The 18,381-nt window shown below is 35.8% G+C and overlaps 1 protein-coding gene across 1 annotated transcript in view; it reads right to left on the minus strand.

The window, feature by feature from the left end:
* Positions 1-18,381, minus strand: part of VWCE (von Willebrand factor C and EGF domains) — a 2,001,707-nt gene that overhangs the window by 1,319,783 nt on the left and 663,543 nt on the right. The window contains exon 4 of the mRNA XM_044059709.1: positions 17,457-17,516. Coding sequence (XP_043915644.1) covers positions 17,457-17,516 — 60 coding nt within the window. The remainder of the gene's footprint in view (positions 1-17,456; positions 17,517-18,381) is intronic.

Genomic DNA, 18,381 nt, shown 5'->3' on the forward strand with positions numbered 1-18,381 from the left:
AGCAGCCTGGGATGTTGTCAGTTCCCATGAATGCTGTGTTCTTGGCTTTAGAGAGTGTGGTTTTTACCTGTGCTGCCATAATTACAGGAACTTTGAATTTTTCCAGTATAGAGATGGGCCCTTTAAGAGATGGGCCCTTTAGCGGGTGAGGTGGGGTAAAGTTAGCACTGAACCTATCTGCCAGGATGTTGGCAATATCAGTTGGTTCTGAGTGCCATTGTGCTGTAACTGAGAGCAGATCTGGGTGTTGCCATTGAGATTTTTGACATAGCTATAGAATGCTTTGCGGTTGTCTTTAGAACAGTGGCAATTTTGTTTTCATAACTAGCTTTGGAGGATTTTATGAGGGATCTCAGCTTCTTACTGAGGCTGACCTGGGAGTTCCTCCAATCATGGGATTTTAATCTTTTTTGCAGCAGTTTTTTTCTTCTGTTGTAGAGTTTGTTTATGGCAGGGGACCACCAGATTGGCTTCCTTTTTTTAGAGGATAGCATCTTGGTTCTGTTAGGGATAGCACGATCCATGCACTCGTAGTGCTTATAAAGTATATTTGTGTAGGATTCAGCAGTCGTACCTCTATTGTCCATCTGCATGGGTGTCGTGAAGTTTGCCACGTCTTTCTTAAGAAGCATGAAGTTGGCTTTGGAGAATTTTTTATGGTGATTTTCCTAATGGGGGGTGGGGGTGAGATGTGGATGTCTAGGGTGATTAGCTTGTGGTCGGATATGACCAACAAGGAATTGACCTCTGGTGTGGAACACCGGTCACCCATGTTGGTAATGACCAGGTCTAGGATATTGCTGCCCTTGGTGGGGGTGTGGATAAGTTGATCCAAGGCGTTGGAATTCATGAATTCAGAAAACGTTGAGCAAAAGAGTTTGTACATGAGTAGTTTTCCCAGTTAATGGTGGGGTAGTTGAAATCACTCATTATTAGGGTGTTAGGTTGTACCCTAATATTTTCCAGTGTATCAAGAAATGAAGAGTGGGAATGCTGGGGGGTGGTGCGGGATCTGTAGCAAGCTACAATTTGAATTGTGGTCTTGCCCAGAGTTAATTGCACTTGGATAATCTCGGATGCATTATGATGAGCAACTAGCCTGGAGGTGTGGATATCCTTAATGAATATGGACATGCCTCCACCTTTAGTGTTTTGGTCCAGGTTAGGTGGCTGAATGGTGTGGTATGAATTATAGCCTGGTAATGCAGGGGTGCTCTCAGGAGCCCTGAACCAGGATGTCCTCATTCATTGTGGGTTAATAATCAATAATAAAGTGATAAGTAGTCAAGAAATCTGATGATCAATCTCTTTGTCAAAATGGCCATGAGGCAGTCAAATACCTCTTCCAATGTAGAGATTTATCTTAGTGGTTTGAAGGCTCAGCTAGATAGTAACATCATATGGATGCAAAACATGGACAGTGAATAAACACAATAGGAATAACATGATATACCTTTTTAATTATGGCAGTCGTAGAGAATACTGCTTATACCATAGTATGCCTGAAAAATAAAGCAGTCAGTATTGGATGAGGTGAAACTTAAGTATTAACTAGAATCTCAGATGTTGACTTCAACTTTAATGCTACATACACATCATACAAAGAATTAGAAAAAGAAGTCATGATTAGTAAGGTCAAAATGATATTGACTAAAGTCTGCAAAGCAATGGCTTAATGCAATAAGTACAGTGGTGAAACCTCTTCTATCAGTGATTAGTCATTTGACTGAAGATAGGACATCATTCAGGACAATTATCAATAGGCTCATCATGAGTTAGTGTTGACTTAGTGTCATTTAACAACAACCATTACATATACTAATGCACTTTCACTAAGGTGATCTGGGAAACACTCTTGGCTGCACTAAGCTGAATTAAGATGCACTCTTGAATTCTCTGCCAGGAATCCTACTAATTGTTTTCATTCTTTGGTCTCTAAGTTATCACTTAGACCATTGGCATTATGCATTACTGCAGATGAAATAATCAGACAGGAGGTTACAAAAAATGAACTGATGTGCAATATGAACCCCTAAACTACCTTACCATGTGCTGCCCTAATCTGTATCCAGTGACTGTATGTATCATATTTAAAATGCCTACTGTTCTATTCCATTCCTTTATTCTTCTCTGCAACCTATACATTTCTAAAATATTTTTTCTTTTTCTACCATCCACTGCATCTTTCCCTTTTTCTGATTACATCTTTTTTCACTCACATTCTTTACTTCAAGTGCTTTCATTCTTGCCCTCTTGCTCCAAAATGTCTCCTCTCAAGTCTGCTTATTCTCTCCTTTCTCCTCAGCACTCCACTAATTGACTGTACTTCTTAGTAATGATCATATTCTCTTCCTTAGAATACTTCTTACTCCAGTAATGCTTATTTACATACTATCTCTGTCATGCCCTACCTGAATATGTGGCACTTCATCTATATCATCTCCTTATGTCCTATTTTGGAACATGCTGTCCTCTGTATCATTTCTTCTCCCAGAGCATCCTATACCCTGCATCTTATCCATTCCTGGAATATCCTGAACTCTATCTCTGTCAAGCCATATTCCGGAACATCCTATATTATGTCTGTAATATGTCTTTTCTTCAAATGTTCTGTATTCCATCTGTATTGTGTCCAGTCCTGGAACATCTTGGACTCCGTATCATGTCCTATTATGGAAAAAATGTAATCTGTCTGTATTATTTCTTCTCTCAGAACATTCTATACTCCGTGTCATATCTTGTTCTGGAATATCATCTACTCCATCTGTATAATGTCCTAATCTGGAACCGTCTATACACTGTCTGTATTGTGCTATTCTGCAACATCTCATAGTCTATCTGTAATATATTCTTTCCTCAATTGTCTTGTATTCCATCTGTATCATGACCAGGCCAAGAACATCTTTTATTTCTTCCTGGAACATCTTGCAACTTCTGTCTGTATCATTTCCTCTTCTCTCCTGCAAAATCCTGCACTCTTTCTGCATCATGTCCTATACCGGAATATCCTGGAATCTGTATGTATCATGTCCCATCCTGAAACTTGTATTCTTCCTGTATCATATCATATCATGAAATATCATGTGCTTTATCTGTATCATGGTCTATCCTAGAATATTCTGTACTCTTTGTATGACATCCTGTCCTGGAAGATTTTTTCCACATGTATTATGTCATATCTGAGAATATCTAGTAGTTCCTCTGTATCATGCACTGCCCTGGAACACTCTTTGCTCTATCAGTATCAAATCTTATTGTGGACCACTGTGTAAACCCTCTGCGATATGTGTTTTCCTCGATCATCTTATACACTATATTACATCCTATCATGGAACATCCTGTGCTCTAGCTGCATTATTTCCTGTCCTGGAACATCCCATAGTGTATCTGTATCATGTCCTATTGTGGAACATCCTGGACTCCATCTGTACTGTGTCCTTTCCTGGATCATCCTTTCACTATGGTCTATTATACATAAAATGTACAATTAGCATCAACTTATGTGCTCATTGTAGCTGCTTTGGTCAAGGCTTTGTTACATGAAATGGCCCTACTTGAAATGATGTCTTGTGCTGCTCTCCCTGAGGTTAGAGGGAACTTTTGAATATTTTTGGCTAGGCTTGAAATGGTCTGCATACTGATTGCCTAGTACTTACTAGTGAATCTATGAAGGTATAACATGCTACACATTCTACACCATCAATTACTTTACATATTGCTTAGTTATTTCACCACTGCATAGCGTCTACACTTTGTGCACTTTCTTCCTTGTGCAGGTTTCAAGGCTATCATCTCCCAAGTGCTATAAGACTGAATGCTTTCATTTTTCTTATTCTTCTGATCATACTATTGAAATCATGTTTATCATCAACATATGCTCTTTTGGAAGCAACAATAAACAATCTATTTTTGTTTCCTGTTACTTGGCATAAGCATCCCCTGGTTTATCAGTTTCATGGGAACACGACATAAGTTATGTCCAGTGTGCATTTTATACACTTCATTGGTTGAATTCATATAAGTTTCCAAGTGGCTTTATTCAAATGTATTGCCAATGAAGTAATTTGCCATCATTATAACCTTAATGCAGCTAGTATTGTGGAGTTCATATCTGTAATTATCTTTGGTGATAGGATCGTTGTGTGCTTCCTGTATTTTATTATTTGGAATTGTTATAGTTTTCTTACTGTTTACTAATAAATGGTCACTAATTCATTTGCTAACCAGATTTTGGTGCTGAATGTATCACAGATATTCTGGTGGTTATATTATTTATATAATACACTGCATTCTCATCTCAGCTCTAGAATCATAGCTACTGCTTCTTTAATAACCACAGTAACCTTACACGGTATTTGACATATTTCTGGAAACTTTAGTTAACTTCATATTTCACTAATAATAATAATAGCTGAATTGGAAATAATAAAGTGACAATTTATTCTTGAAGACATGAGGTCTGTGCTACATTTTTTAAGTTTATTTTTCTATTGTTGACGTTTGTGATGACTATGCCTACATCTTCATATGATATATGGTATATCAGACAGAATGTTACATACAGTAGCGAAACATATTGGGTAACCAAAATCAAGTAATATCTTCAAATGTAAAGACATTAATTTATATTGTTGTTCTAATGTTGTCATGTAGTCAACATCAAGTAAAAATATCAATTTAATGTACTCCATTCATATTCTTTGGATGAGACAGTAAACCAAGATCCCTTCTGCCTGAGTTGGTGGCAGTTCTGGTGGATATGAAAGTTCCCATGGAACTTATCAAAAAACGATTAGGGGAGGGTCCCTGGAAGTTTCCTGGCACCCTGCCAAATTTCTCCTAGTTAGAATCACCTTGGGTTTCTCATGAACAGTGTACACTGGCTTACTGGGACTAAACTGGTCAGCAAAGAGTAAGTAAATAAACAAATAAATGTATGTTTCATGGTCTACTGACTTCAGGACTCCTTCTTCTCTAACCTGAGCTTCTTTTCTGAGTGCACTTTAATTACAGTCTAAACACTGCATCTGAGTTCAGCCCAAGGTATCTGCTATGAGATGGACTGTAAGCTCATCTCTTAACCTTTAGAGCACAAAATTGGACAAAAAAATACAAATAATGGGGGGACAAAGGATAAAAATAGGGACACGTTTTAAGTATTACTCTTACAAACTTAGAAAGTTGATAGACTAACAGGTTTTGCATTGGCATGAATTTTCTGAAGCATATAAAGTCTGAAAATCAAACATCTGCCATTATTTTCTGACTTCAGTCCTCAATGATTTGCCAGTCATTTGCCAGAAACTACAATTTTATGAGAAACAGACCAAAAATATGAGTAAATAATCTGGACATTTTGCTAAAATATGGACAGTTGAGAGCTATGGCTGTAAGTCATGCTGATCGGCATAACAACTCCAAATTAGTATGAAAGACATCAGAGCACAGATGTAAAAAATGCATGGTATGAATTCTGCCCAACTGTACTGATGAACTAATAACAACACCTAGGTGCTGTCATCTGAAAGTAGAGCTGAAAATTAGACCTTCTTACACATGTTGGAATACTGAGAAACCTGGCCCCTTTCTACAAGGGGCAGCAATCTCAGAGTTAGTATATTTGGTGAGCAGAGTTTGTGTACTGCTCCCACATAGAAAGTTGTGGGGCAAGTGCCTCTGGGAAAAAAAGTGAGAAAAATCCTTGATTTCCACATTCCAGCAGTTAGTACAGAGGATTAAAGCTGTAACCTGTTAGCACATTCCTTATTTTCCCCGTACTAGAGGTTTTTATTCCTTAAATCTAAATTTGCTTATCGTGTTATGCTGAGCAAGACAATTAACTAGACAGTGCTCCTGAGCCACTGCTGGAAAGGGGACTTATCCAGTCAACAAATAGGTAAAACAAATATCAGCATTCACAGCAATGAGACCTACAATTATAGTATGGAGCCTGAACATGCCAAAAACCAGTATATAGTAAAAAAAAATTAAAACATATTGATTCTTACCTGTTTTATTATAATAGGCTGTTCTATAATCAGTGAAGTAGTGTTTTTTTGTTCTAGCTTTAGTTTAAATATACTGTTGCTTTGTGTATTGATGAGGATATATTTTACCTGATCAAATTTTTAAAAAGTTGAATTTCACATGATCACATTCATGTGATCAACTGTTTAGGAAATTGAACCTGCACAAAATAGCAGAGACAGTGTTTTTGCAGAGGGGCAAGTTTCTGTACACTATCCACACCACTGCTGATTACGTATACCAACTCTGAGATCACACTACAGTGGAGAAAAGGGCACATTCCCCAAAGCCCACTGTACCATGATCTCAGTACAATTTATTCAGCTTTTTAAAAAGTGGATCACATGTTCTCGATCACGTGAAATTTGACTTTATAGTCTTTATATAAAATAGACCTGTATCGATGCATAAATGCATAAATCACAATTACTTTGCATTAACTCTTTGGCTTCAAGGAACATAATTTTATAGACAAACATTACCACAAAAAAAAGGAGCCTAAGGCTCTTACATTTTTTTTCTATACTGAGCAATTCATGAACAACAATCAAAGACTCATTCCATTCTTGGCTTATTATATCCTTCATTCAGATTAGAACCCACAAGGAATGACAGTTCTACTCTGTTTTCATACCTGTGTCAGTTACAGCCTCATTAAACTATTCTGTGTACTCACTCTCACATCATCAGGTTTCTTTAGGGAGCAGTTCTAGGTCTTGTAGTACTACGTATACTATACACACAGCTAATTTTAATCTAAGTGTGGAACCCCTAATGGTGGGAAAATCACCCCTCAGAGGTCAAATAATCTATGTTCTCCAAGGAACACTCAGCTGCATGAATGCTGTCATGGCACCTTTGCCTGTGTAAATGATGAAGACCAGTGGTAGATAGGATTTCCCTTGCATCTGGGTATCTTTGTACATGTTCAAAGCAGTAACTGTGCATCATTATTTCTGCATGAAAAATGTCCTCCAAATAGAATATAGACTTTAATAATTAATGTTTATGTGGGCAGGTCGCTTACTTAGGGTTTAACATGAGCTACTATGCATGACTTGCTAGTTAATGCACTCTACTCTGAAAAGAGAATCTGCAGACTTGCACCTTTTGACTGATTCCCAAGCCTTCATATACATGTACTATTTGTCATCAGTATTTCCAGTAAAAACAGCATGTAAATATTGAATGGCATGACATTTTTATGACTAGAGCGATAATGTTTTTTTTTCTTTTCCTAGAATATACTTACTGAGGATAAATGGATGAAGCAGGGAGGGCAGAGACAACAAGGGACAGACACAAAAGCATAAATCCGGAATTAAGACTGCACTTATGACAGAATTAGTATCAGAGGCACAATTTCAACAAAGAAAAATAGAGTGTTTCCTGTAACACTAAATTCAAGTTAGTCCAGTCTAAGATTTATTATAAAATGTCATAATAATTCCTGTTTCACAAAGAGACTGCTTGAACTATGGCAACAGCAAGGGTTTGTGGGAAATATAGTTAAGTGTGTGACCCTGCAGGAAGGGAGTAAAACAGATCTAAGGATAGAATGTGATATATTGTTCCAAACTCTTTGCATTTTAAAATGTTCCCACCCATACCCATGGGCCATTTTGACTGTTCACAGGAAGCATAGTGGCATACAGAAACAAATCATAATAACTGCCACCCGAAAACAGTGGCTGTATAGCAAAAGGTTGCTAGGAACTGAAAAGCAGTCATTTAAACCCAGAGATCTGTTGCAGCTCTTGTCTTTGAAATGATCATAATTGCTACATCCCTGAATACTGTTTTTCTTAAAATACTCTGATAGAAAAAATATCTTTGTACTAAAGCACTTTTTACTGTAGAATTATGTATTAGGAAGTGATATGTAGCAACTGTCTAGGAAAAAGGAGACTACTATATTTTTAATTAGAATTACAGTATAACATTTATACAATCCTACTTTATGATATCAAGAGTACTGGCTGTTGTGTATGTATTGTATGTATAGATAATGTGTGTGTGTGTGTGTGTGTGTGTGTGTGTGTGTGTGTGTGTGTGTGTGTGTGTGTGTGTGCGTGTGTGTGTGTATACAGAGAGAGGCAGAGAGAGAGCTAACAGATACAGATACAGATGCAGATATATAAATATTGATATAGATATAGACATAGACATATATATATATATATATATATATATATATATATATATATATATTTATATATATAAATGTGTACAAAAGCATGCTCAAGTTAATGGATGACATTATTGTGTCTGTATATATAATTAAGTTAGGTAATTTTCTTTGTAGCAGATATGTCACTAAACCGTTGCTAACAAAGCTGTGTCATCAGAAGTTTTCTTATAATAAGCATTTGGAAAACTACAAATGATTGTGCATGCCGAAGGGTTCATAAGAATTGTGTGGCAAATTAGGAATTGGAAATATGAACAGAAGGATTAAATGACATCATTTTGTTCTTTATTTTAAACAGCAGTGGTGGTGCTGCGGTAGCGTTGTCACCTCACAGTAAGATGCCGTCCGGTTCGATTCTCAGTTAGAGCATCTTCTGTGTGGAGACATGCATGAATGGGCGTACCTTCATTGAAGGTTGTGCGTCAGGGTTGGTAACTCAGCACGTAAAAATCAACTACCAATCATTAGCTGTGGCGACCCCTAAATGGGAAAAGCCGAAAGACCCAACAAAAAATTTTTATAGGGTCTTTGATCATTCAAAGTCTGTAATAAAAGTATTGAAGGCCAAAGGTCCTGTGTTCAATTCCTAGTGAATGCCCATCTTAAATTTCATATTCTGTAATGAGCAAGGATGGAAAGCATATAATACAGGGGACTAATAAGGACGTAACTGTGGTTGAAGCTAACAGAGAGAGTATGCAAAGCATTTTCACTAATTTTAGAGGCCAATTTCAAAACAGTTTATGTTTGCAGAAAGTCGCTGCCCAAAGCTTACAGCAGTTCTCAAAATGTAAGCTTCTGCACTACTTTATGAGATGTATGCAAATGAGGAATGGTTGTTGTCACTCCTACTACTGATCTTATAAGAATCAGAGTAACTTCTGATCCAGACTCCGGTTCAGTTATAACTTTCAGGAACATGCCTATGAAATCAGTTATGAAGTGGATGGCTAAACATGAGAAACCCTTATAAGATACAATATTTTAAATGTCACATTGTAAGATGTAGTTATTTGGGGGTATCATTGAAAATAGTTGACATAGTTATCGGTTCTGTGTTGTATCCAGCAATTTTAAGGTGTCCTTGAGTAGTCAAAATAGAAGAATGTTATATTTAAGCTTTATTTGTTTTTCTTTGTGATCTGGACTGACAATTGTCATAGATCCCCCCACCCACAGAGTGCAAAGAAGTAATTAATTATAAGTATAAATGACATTTCAAATGACCACCCCTATGCAGACAAGCAATACATAAGCCTGTGTACTTGCTAATGGCAACACTCTGCAAACACAGAGCCAAACTGCATATATTCATTACTGAGCAAACAGTGTCCAGTCAATCATTTTATGTGTTCCCTGGTATTATTACTGTGACAAACACCATTTGTAGCACTGGAAACAGAAGCAAAAGAAGATGGGGATATTATTCTTTCTCTATGTCTATCAACAGCATTGTTATGGAAGAATGTATTGCAGCAGACAGGACAAGCATTGAGGCTCTTGTATTATCCACTCTCTACAGTAGTACACAGGCATATGTCAAATGTATGTATGTATTACAGGTTCTACTTTCATTCTTTGCCTGACATCCAAATACATCTTTTTATCAAGAGTGTTGTGTTTTGTGTGTGTATTCCTATATTCTACTACAGTCTCTCTTCCCTTTATTATGTAGATATGGAGGGATATCATAGTGCACTCTTTCTTTGCAGTACTGGTTGTATGTACTCGGACAGCTTTGCAAACAACTGTGAAGAGATAATGCAGTTCATTAATAATGATGTTGCTGAATCTCTTTATCTATTAATTTAATTGTGTAGCTGGGGTACAACGTTTGTGGACTGAGACCCACACTGTGTTTCTGAGCCTCCTTCCCCTTATTTACATCTTATACAAGGATGCGCCATTTTGGCTGGGCCATGGCAGTGATCATTTTTAGCAGATAAGCTCAACACCACTTCTTTGATCCTTTTTTGAAGCTGATATACTACCTTTAGTCATAGAATGATACCGTGATATAGGTGCTCTTCTGGAGTCTGTCTTTTGGTTATCCTTGAAGCAGAGAATGATGGGAAGTAGAGAGAATGGAAGGATAGAGAAAGTGTAGAATGTGAGGGAGTGTAACTAAAGTAATGCATTAACTCAATAAAGGCATGCAGACAAAAATGTTCATGATCTACTGACAGAATCATTTGGGAAACGACTGTAACCTAAAAGAATGCAAAAAATTGAAGGCTGACGGAATTCCATTTCTACTCTGTGGGTTTACATTTATACATTGCATTAACATTACACAATGTATCCTGACCCAAAATGCATAAATGAAACAGACTGTCTACTACAGTATGGGCAATGTGGCAAAGTAAGGCTCTGGAGACACTAAAAGTGAATTGAAAGTCTCAAACCTGCAATTGTACTACAGTGTCACAGACTTAAGTATTAAAGATCTCTGGTCCTAGTCATAACTCATCTGGTTACCACTCCTATGAGTTAAAATTCTCACTGTACAAATATTACAACATATTAATTCCTTAGCTATACTTTTTAGATATACTTTCTGTTCCTTTTAAAATATTACTATTAATTATAAGTCAGAGAGCACCAAGCTCAAAAAAAAAAAAAAAAAAGACCTAAAAATCACAAATGAAAAATGACCAAGTATTTATTATGGCCAGTTTCATCATTTGCCTTCTACAGTATGAAATGATCATGTTGGCCAGAATCAACCACTTAAATATATCTAAACACATTGACATCAGTCATCAAATGGTGAGTGCTGAAACTGGTACATGCCTTGACCAGATGCAGTAAATATTTGTACATATATATATATATATATATATATATATATATATATATATATATACAGAGAGAGAGAGAGGTTTATATATTATATTGTGCTTTTGTCTGCTGGATTCTTGTGGTGTTTGCCATGTACTTTTTGGATTGTACTTGTGAGAAGAGGTTGAACAGTTTGCTGTGTGTAAGGACTTGACAATCTTTCATTTGTGATTTTGGTTTACCCTGTAGTACTCATGGATGTAACATTGATGGTCAGTGGCTTAATGTTGGACAAGGAGGATGTCACTTTGTTCAGTGACCAGAACAAGATTAATTTCTCTGTCCCAACAAACAGCTATTGTAACTAATGCTACCAATATCTAGGAGAGTTTTAAATTAGTGACTGGGGCTACTAAAAAACTTCACACTTTAGTTTGCTATCAAGAATTGTTAAGAGCTTGGGAAGTAGCAGGAATAACACCTGGGGGCCTATGAGGGACAGTGGAACCAAATGTTTCCAACCCTGAGGAATCATTTTTAACACAAATGGAGAGAAATTCAACAAGCTGCTTCTTTGCTGTTTGTGCATGAGTTAATTGAGTTATATGACAAACAGATTGAGTTAAGCGAAAGAGAACTCAACCATTTGTGTCAGTTAGCTAATGCATTCCAGGAACACAGCAGTCATAATCAATGCATGGATACTCTCTCTAAGGTTTTGGATCCTTGGAAAAAGATTTGAAACAAAAGAAAATGAAAACAGTACCAACAGAATGATTTGGATTATGCTAATGACAAGAAATTTACTAGGAAACAATACAAAAAACAGATTTGCCCTTTCTGATTATGACGGTAAATATTACAAGGAAACCTATTAGAGGAAGAAGGGATCTTCAAGGCATTCTGTTTTGAAAAATGATACCTCTGACACTTCAGCTGAGGATTGGATACAATTTCTGTTTTTCCTATGGCCAAAAGATGTTAAGACATCTACCCCTTTAGCAAGTGTAGGAGAGCTGGGAATAAATTTAAAACAAATTAAGGGGTCCCTTGAAATGTTGCCACAGCTAATGGGAACAAATACATAAATAGATGATTGATTCTTAATATTTCTTCTGTTGTATTGTCTAATGAAGAACAGTCTGTGCTAAATAAAGGATTACATTTTGTTCCCACTGCACCCATATCTGAAATCACTTTGGTAAAAGATGTCCAAGGTTTTTGTCATGAATTAAATTTCAAGTTATTTTTTAGGGGTGAAGATAAAAGTGAAAATGCAAGTTTTTGATTTAAACCATCTAATTTTCAAGTCCCAGTTCATGAGTAGGTGTCAGATTCAGTATTAAGAGAGTTGCATTCATTTCAAATATAATAGATCTTGCCATCATAATTTAAACAAAAAGGAACAAAAAGCTTTATGCAGGTTAAGTCAAAATGACAAATTAGTCACAGCTGTGCAGACAAGGGTAGATTAGTGGTAATATGGGATACTGATAAATATAGACAGGAGGCTATTTCTTAACTGTCAGTCCATAGATTTTATCAAAACAAAGCATTTAGATCCCACTAAATTATTTTGATCCAACTCACAACAGGAACATTTTTATATGTTGCTAAAGATACATAAGAACACAATAGATCCCCTGGGTTCACCCAGTTGTTTCAGGGTTTGAATCTCTCACTGAACCACATTCAGCCTTTTGTGTTTTCATTTAAAAACTCTTTTGTCTGCTGTTCATTCTAGAACACAACAAAACTCATATTTTGCAACTTTTAGAGGATATCCATATGGAAAATAATTGGTACATGTGTATCCTGGATGTTAAGGCTTTGTCTGCTAGCATCCCTCATTCAGCTGGTTTATTAGCAATGAAGTACTGGCTACAGAATTAGGTTTATACAATCCTGGGTTCAAAACTTTTATTTTGTGTCTCATTGACTACATATTAACAAAAAACTTTTTTTAGTTCGATCATGAATGTTATTTGCAGTTAAAAGGCACAGCCATGGCATCATCATTTACCCCAATTTAGGAAGTCTGATTTGGAATTGTTGAATTAATTTGTTCAATATTAAAGTGACAATAAATGCAGCCTTGAGTTTAGTGTAAGTTATGGCCTGGTATTTCTTTTTGGATTTTTTAGTTGAGAAAAAAAACTGATGGTACTATTAGAATGTCTTTTTACAGAAAATGATAGAGTGAAAATTCTTTACTTGAGGCTTCTAGTTGTCATCCACCCCATATCATTGGCAACATTCCACTGTCTCAGTATTATAGAATTAAGAGATTTATTTTCACTATATGCTTATCATTCTTGCTCTTTGGATTTGAAAAATAGGTTTTTGGCAAGGGGATATCAAAAAGAAAAACTCCTTAATAGTTAATCAGTTGGTTGATGTTAGAGGTAGGAAAGAGTTATTGGAATATAGGGTAAGAAAGGGTGATATTAAAATATAATTCATTACAATGTTTGGATGTTAAATTAGGACCATGATTTCCAAAAGACCTGCCTTCAGTGTGAGTAACCACTTACACTGAGAGCTGGTCTTTTGGAATCTGGTCCCCATAGTAAGCTTCTTTAGAGACATGCCTTACACTGAAGTAAGTCACTTACACTGAGAGCAGGTCTTTTGGAATAAGGGCAGACTTACACTGAGAGCAACTTTTTTGGAATCTGCCCTAGGTCTTTTCAAGATATCATTCATAAATATTGGGATATACTATGAGCTGATCATGGTTTGGCTGAAATCCTGTCAGCCAGATGCAATTTTACCTATAGATGGGGTTTAATTATTGATAGTAAATTTAATCACTATAAAATATCTTTAAATATGATGGGACAAAAACAGAGGTCACTTGATGGCCAAATGCTTCCATTGTTTTCATTGTTCTGATAGTAAAACTATTAATGAAAGAAAGCAATTTACTTCAGCCAATACTCCAGTAGTAAATGAACACAGAAGGTTAATTATATGCGATTCAGAATGGGTAATTTGTTTAGTAATTTGCTGCTGTTCAGTTTTTATGTAGGCAAGACATCTATGAAATTTAGAGCAAAGATACTATTAAACATCCATTTACTAATTTTAGATTTATTTGATAGATAAAATAGTAAAATGTGGGTTGAGCAAATTGGGTTGAAATGATATATTATCTAAAGAAAGAGTATTTATGGATTATAAGATTGAGTGTATTATTTCCATCAAGTCTGAATGAATGTTTAGATTAAGTCTAGAATTTTTATTTACTTTGTTTTTAAATTGGTTGTACTTAATAAAGATGCTTGAATTTGATGGATGATGTCAACATGTTTAAAGATATTTAATTGGTCGATCCCAGCCGCATGATCATTTCATACTGAAGAAGGTGAATGCTGAAACCAGTATATGCCTTGACCAGAAGTAATACGTATGCATTGTGCTTTTGTGTGCTGGCATTTTAGTTTTTCTAAGCACCTGTGGCACTAGCCATGCACCATTTGGATTGTATGTGCCAGAACAGGTTGAACATCTCATTTAAATGTCTCATCCAAAAGACTGAACACTCAGTAATGCAGCAAACACCCTCCCCCCATGTTGCACTACAGTGTCAGTATTGGAAATTAATCCTAGTACCTGGTGTGGGACTAGAACCCACAGCCTTCTGATCTTCCAGCATCAAAGGTGATTGTGCTACTTGTTAAGCCCTGTCACTAAGTAATAATTATATACTTATAATAATTTATTATAATTATTAGCTTATTATTATAAGCAATAATGAATAATTCATCACAACTCCTATTTTATCACATACTGGCTGACAATATGATTCCAGTTTCTGCAGTGATCCCCTTTTATATAGGCAAAGTAGTAGGTTCACATCACATCTTATAGGATTATTCAAAGATTCAAATCATCTGGTCCCACCTTCTTTTCTTTCCTTTATTCTTTACTGAAGAAAAAAAAACAGCATACCCTGCATACTGTTTGGGACTGGTCTAAATGTACCTTAAATATAGGTATAAAAAACTAGCTAGTGAGGTTAATGTCATAGTTAATATAATTGTAGATTGAATGAAATTGTTTTGTAGTTAAAAGTAAATAGAAAATGGGTCAATCCTGACTGATGACTTGGAAGAACTTTCATGTTTCCTTTGAGTCATGGAAGTACCAAGACAAGTCTAAAACTCTTATGAAAAATACACTATTTAGGAGAAATGCAGTCTGATGAGATTTGATTTAAAGTGATATATATATATATATATATATATATATATATATATATATATATATATATAGGTAGAAACAGTCCCAAAAGCAAGTTCCAAGACAACAGGGCAAGTGAGTTGATAAATTCCAACGAAATCCTTAAGAACCAAATAGAAGGCAACTGTGACAACCAATATTAACCAAACAATTCCACTCTGAATATAAAACGTTTAATAGGTGTAATCACTTTCATAACATTAGTTACTTCATCAGACGCATAAAAACAAGCATATTAACCTCTCATATAAATACATCAAAAGCATTAAAAAAAACAATAATGTTTCACATATTTCCCTTCATTTTTGAAAGCTAAAAAAATTATTAAGTTTTAAAGAAACAACAATTAAGTCATCAGGAAATCACACTATAAGAACTTTGTACATTAATAAAAACCATTAATAGCCTGTTGTGTTATGTAACATAAAACACTGCATCTAAACATCATGTTAGACACATATTTTTATGAATAGCCCATGTAGTGTATCCTACCTATACAGAACAACTCAACGCTTGATTCTCCTTCCGTTTAATATTGGTTTCAAAGGAACCATGTCATTCAGTCCAGAGCCCCTATGTGCCCCCAGGCGTAGGATCCATTTCAACTCACACGTTTCAGTTCCATTAATTATATCCCCTACTCTTGGACTATCCTGTATAACTTGCCAAACTTCATAAGTTCTTATAGTGTGATTTCCTGATGTCTTAATTGTTGTTTCTTTAAAACTTAATTATTTTTTTAGCTTTCGAAAATGGAGGGAAATATGTGAAACATGATTGTTTTTTTTAATGCTTTTGATGTATTTATATGAGAGGGTAATATGCTTGTTTTTAAGCGTCTGATGAAGTAACTAAAGTTATGAAAGCGCTTACGTCTATTAAACGTTTTGTATTCAGAGTGGAGTTGTTTGGTTAATATTGGTTGTCACAGTTGCCTTCTATTTGGTTCTTAGGGATTTCGCTTATATATATAGGTTTTAATAACATGATAATTACAGTGCAAATTTTAAATCAGCATTTGCAAAAGGCATGAAGATGTGCATAGTATAAATATGACCATATTCTCAGAGATGTTTTGAGGAATGAGTCTAAATGGGAATTGTCTTATAATCCCTGGGCATATGATAATAACTGTATCCTAGACACCACCAAGTACCTTATTGCACTTATAAAATGGGCATCTTTTTTTTGCAGTTTAAATTTTACATTTAGTTTACATATGATAATTTAATATTTGTGTATTTTAAGCAATCAATAATGCCCAATAGTATGGGTATTACAGGGAAATAAAGAACTGCAAAGGGGTATTGTGAGGCCAAATGCCACAGATGGAGGGCATCTACATTCCTGGAATATTCATTTTTTCCATGTAACGCCTACCCTGTTAGGCTTTGTTGCACTTAGAAAATGGGGTGTCTGTTAGGGTCTACTTTACATGATCGACTTTTCAAAAAGTCAACTTTCATATGGCCGAGACCATATGATCAACTTTCGGAAAGCCGACCATGTAAAATAAACACAAAAAACGTAACAAACACTTACCTTAAACTGTTAGCAGGGGGGATACGCCCCCCACACCCCCCCGTAACTTAAATATACCAACCCTGAGATAGCACTACAATGTGGAAGATGGAAGGAGATAGCGGTTCCCCATTGTCGGCTTTTTGAAAGATGACCGTATGGTCTCGGCCATATGAAAGTCGACTTTGTGAAAAGTCGACCATGTGAAGGGGACCCATTTGTTAAATTGTTCTGTATTTGTTTCATTGTTAGCACATACATATTTATTTATAATTTTAGTGTAAAACAGTTTCTCCATCTAACATTTCAAAGTTGTTGTAGGATACATAATTGTTGCTGGAGGAGGTATTTTACATCTAAAATATACCTTTTGTAAGTATTTAGCAATGTTTACACACAAACACACACACATGCACGTGCGGCACATACATTCAGACATACACACACTAAGAAACAGATGCAGAGGTAGAGAGAAAGTCTCTTTCTCAAATATACAGAAACTCAGATGCACTTCCTCCCTCACACAAAGGTGTGCATCCATAGCATACATTAATTTGCAGGTTCATCACTTTATGCATGTAAGATAGTGTGTGTGTGTGTGTGTGTGTGTGTGTGTGTGTGTGTGTGTGTGTGTGTGTGTGTGTGTGTGTGTGTGTGTGTGTGTGTGTGTAAATATTCCTGTGCATCTTACCTTCACTGTGCAAGTGATGTAGACCAGTTTCAGGAAGGAAGTGAAAGGCAGGATTCTGATCTGAAACAGACAAATGAAAAGTGGTTACAATGCTGCTAGTGTATAGCAGTGACACTGTAAATAGGAAGAAATAAACATACATGATGTGGAAAATGACATTTCACCAAAAAAAGGTTTTTAAGCTATTTGATTATTGAAAATAACTTCTGAGCAAAGAAGTCCCTGAGCTACCAATTGGTAGAGGGCTCTACAACTCACTTGCACAGAATGTACTCTGAGGCTGTACTACCTAACCAGAGGATATTTTTTCTTTAGGGGTGCTCATCATTATGTCAAAAGTTTGCTGAGATTTTTAAAAAAATGTAATTTCGTGAAAGTCCAAATCAGACAATACTCTCTGGAGAAGCATTTCCACAACCAACATCTAGAATAGATGCGACAAGTGGAATGTTGTCCTTATTACAAAGCTCTATAAAATGTATTTGCAGCTGTATGAGAATCTGCTACAATCAGTCCTTACTTTTAGAATCTTCCACTTCCAGCAAATAATAATGACATAACAGCTTTCAGAGAAGCTTACTTGAAATCTTCAGTGCTTATCAACAGCATTAGCAAGAATAAATACCTAAAGAAATAACAGCAAAGAATTTCTCAAAAATCATATTGATTTGCATTATAGCTGTGATACATGTTTGGAATGTTTTCACTTAAAACTGAGTATACATTAGGCCACTCGTTGGATAAAATGCTTTTTTGGCATGTATCTGTCCAGACATGCAACAACTGGAACACCTGTAGAAATATCTTAATAAATGGATACAAGGCCTAAACAACATGTCCTACATGGACCAACTCAACTAACTAATTATTGACCATGGGATGGATAAGGCCAATCTATAGAAACTCTCAGTTAAACAGAACTCAA

This window comes from Protopterus annectens, chromosome 17.part0 (genome assembly GCF_019279795.1).
Source record: "Protopterus annectens isolate FY-2018-M chromosome 17.part0, PAN1.0, whole genome shotgun sequence".
Lineage (NCBI taxonomy): Eukaryota > Metazoa > Chordata > Ceratodontiformes > Protopteridae > Protopterus > Protopterus annectens.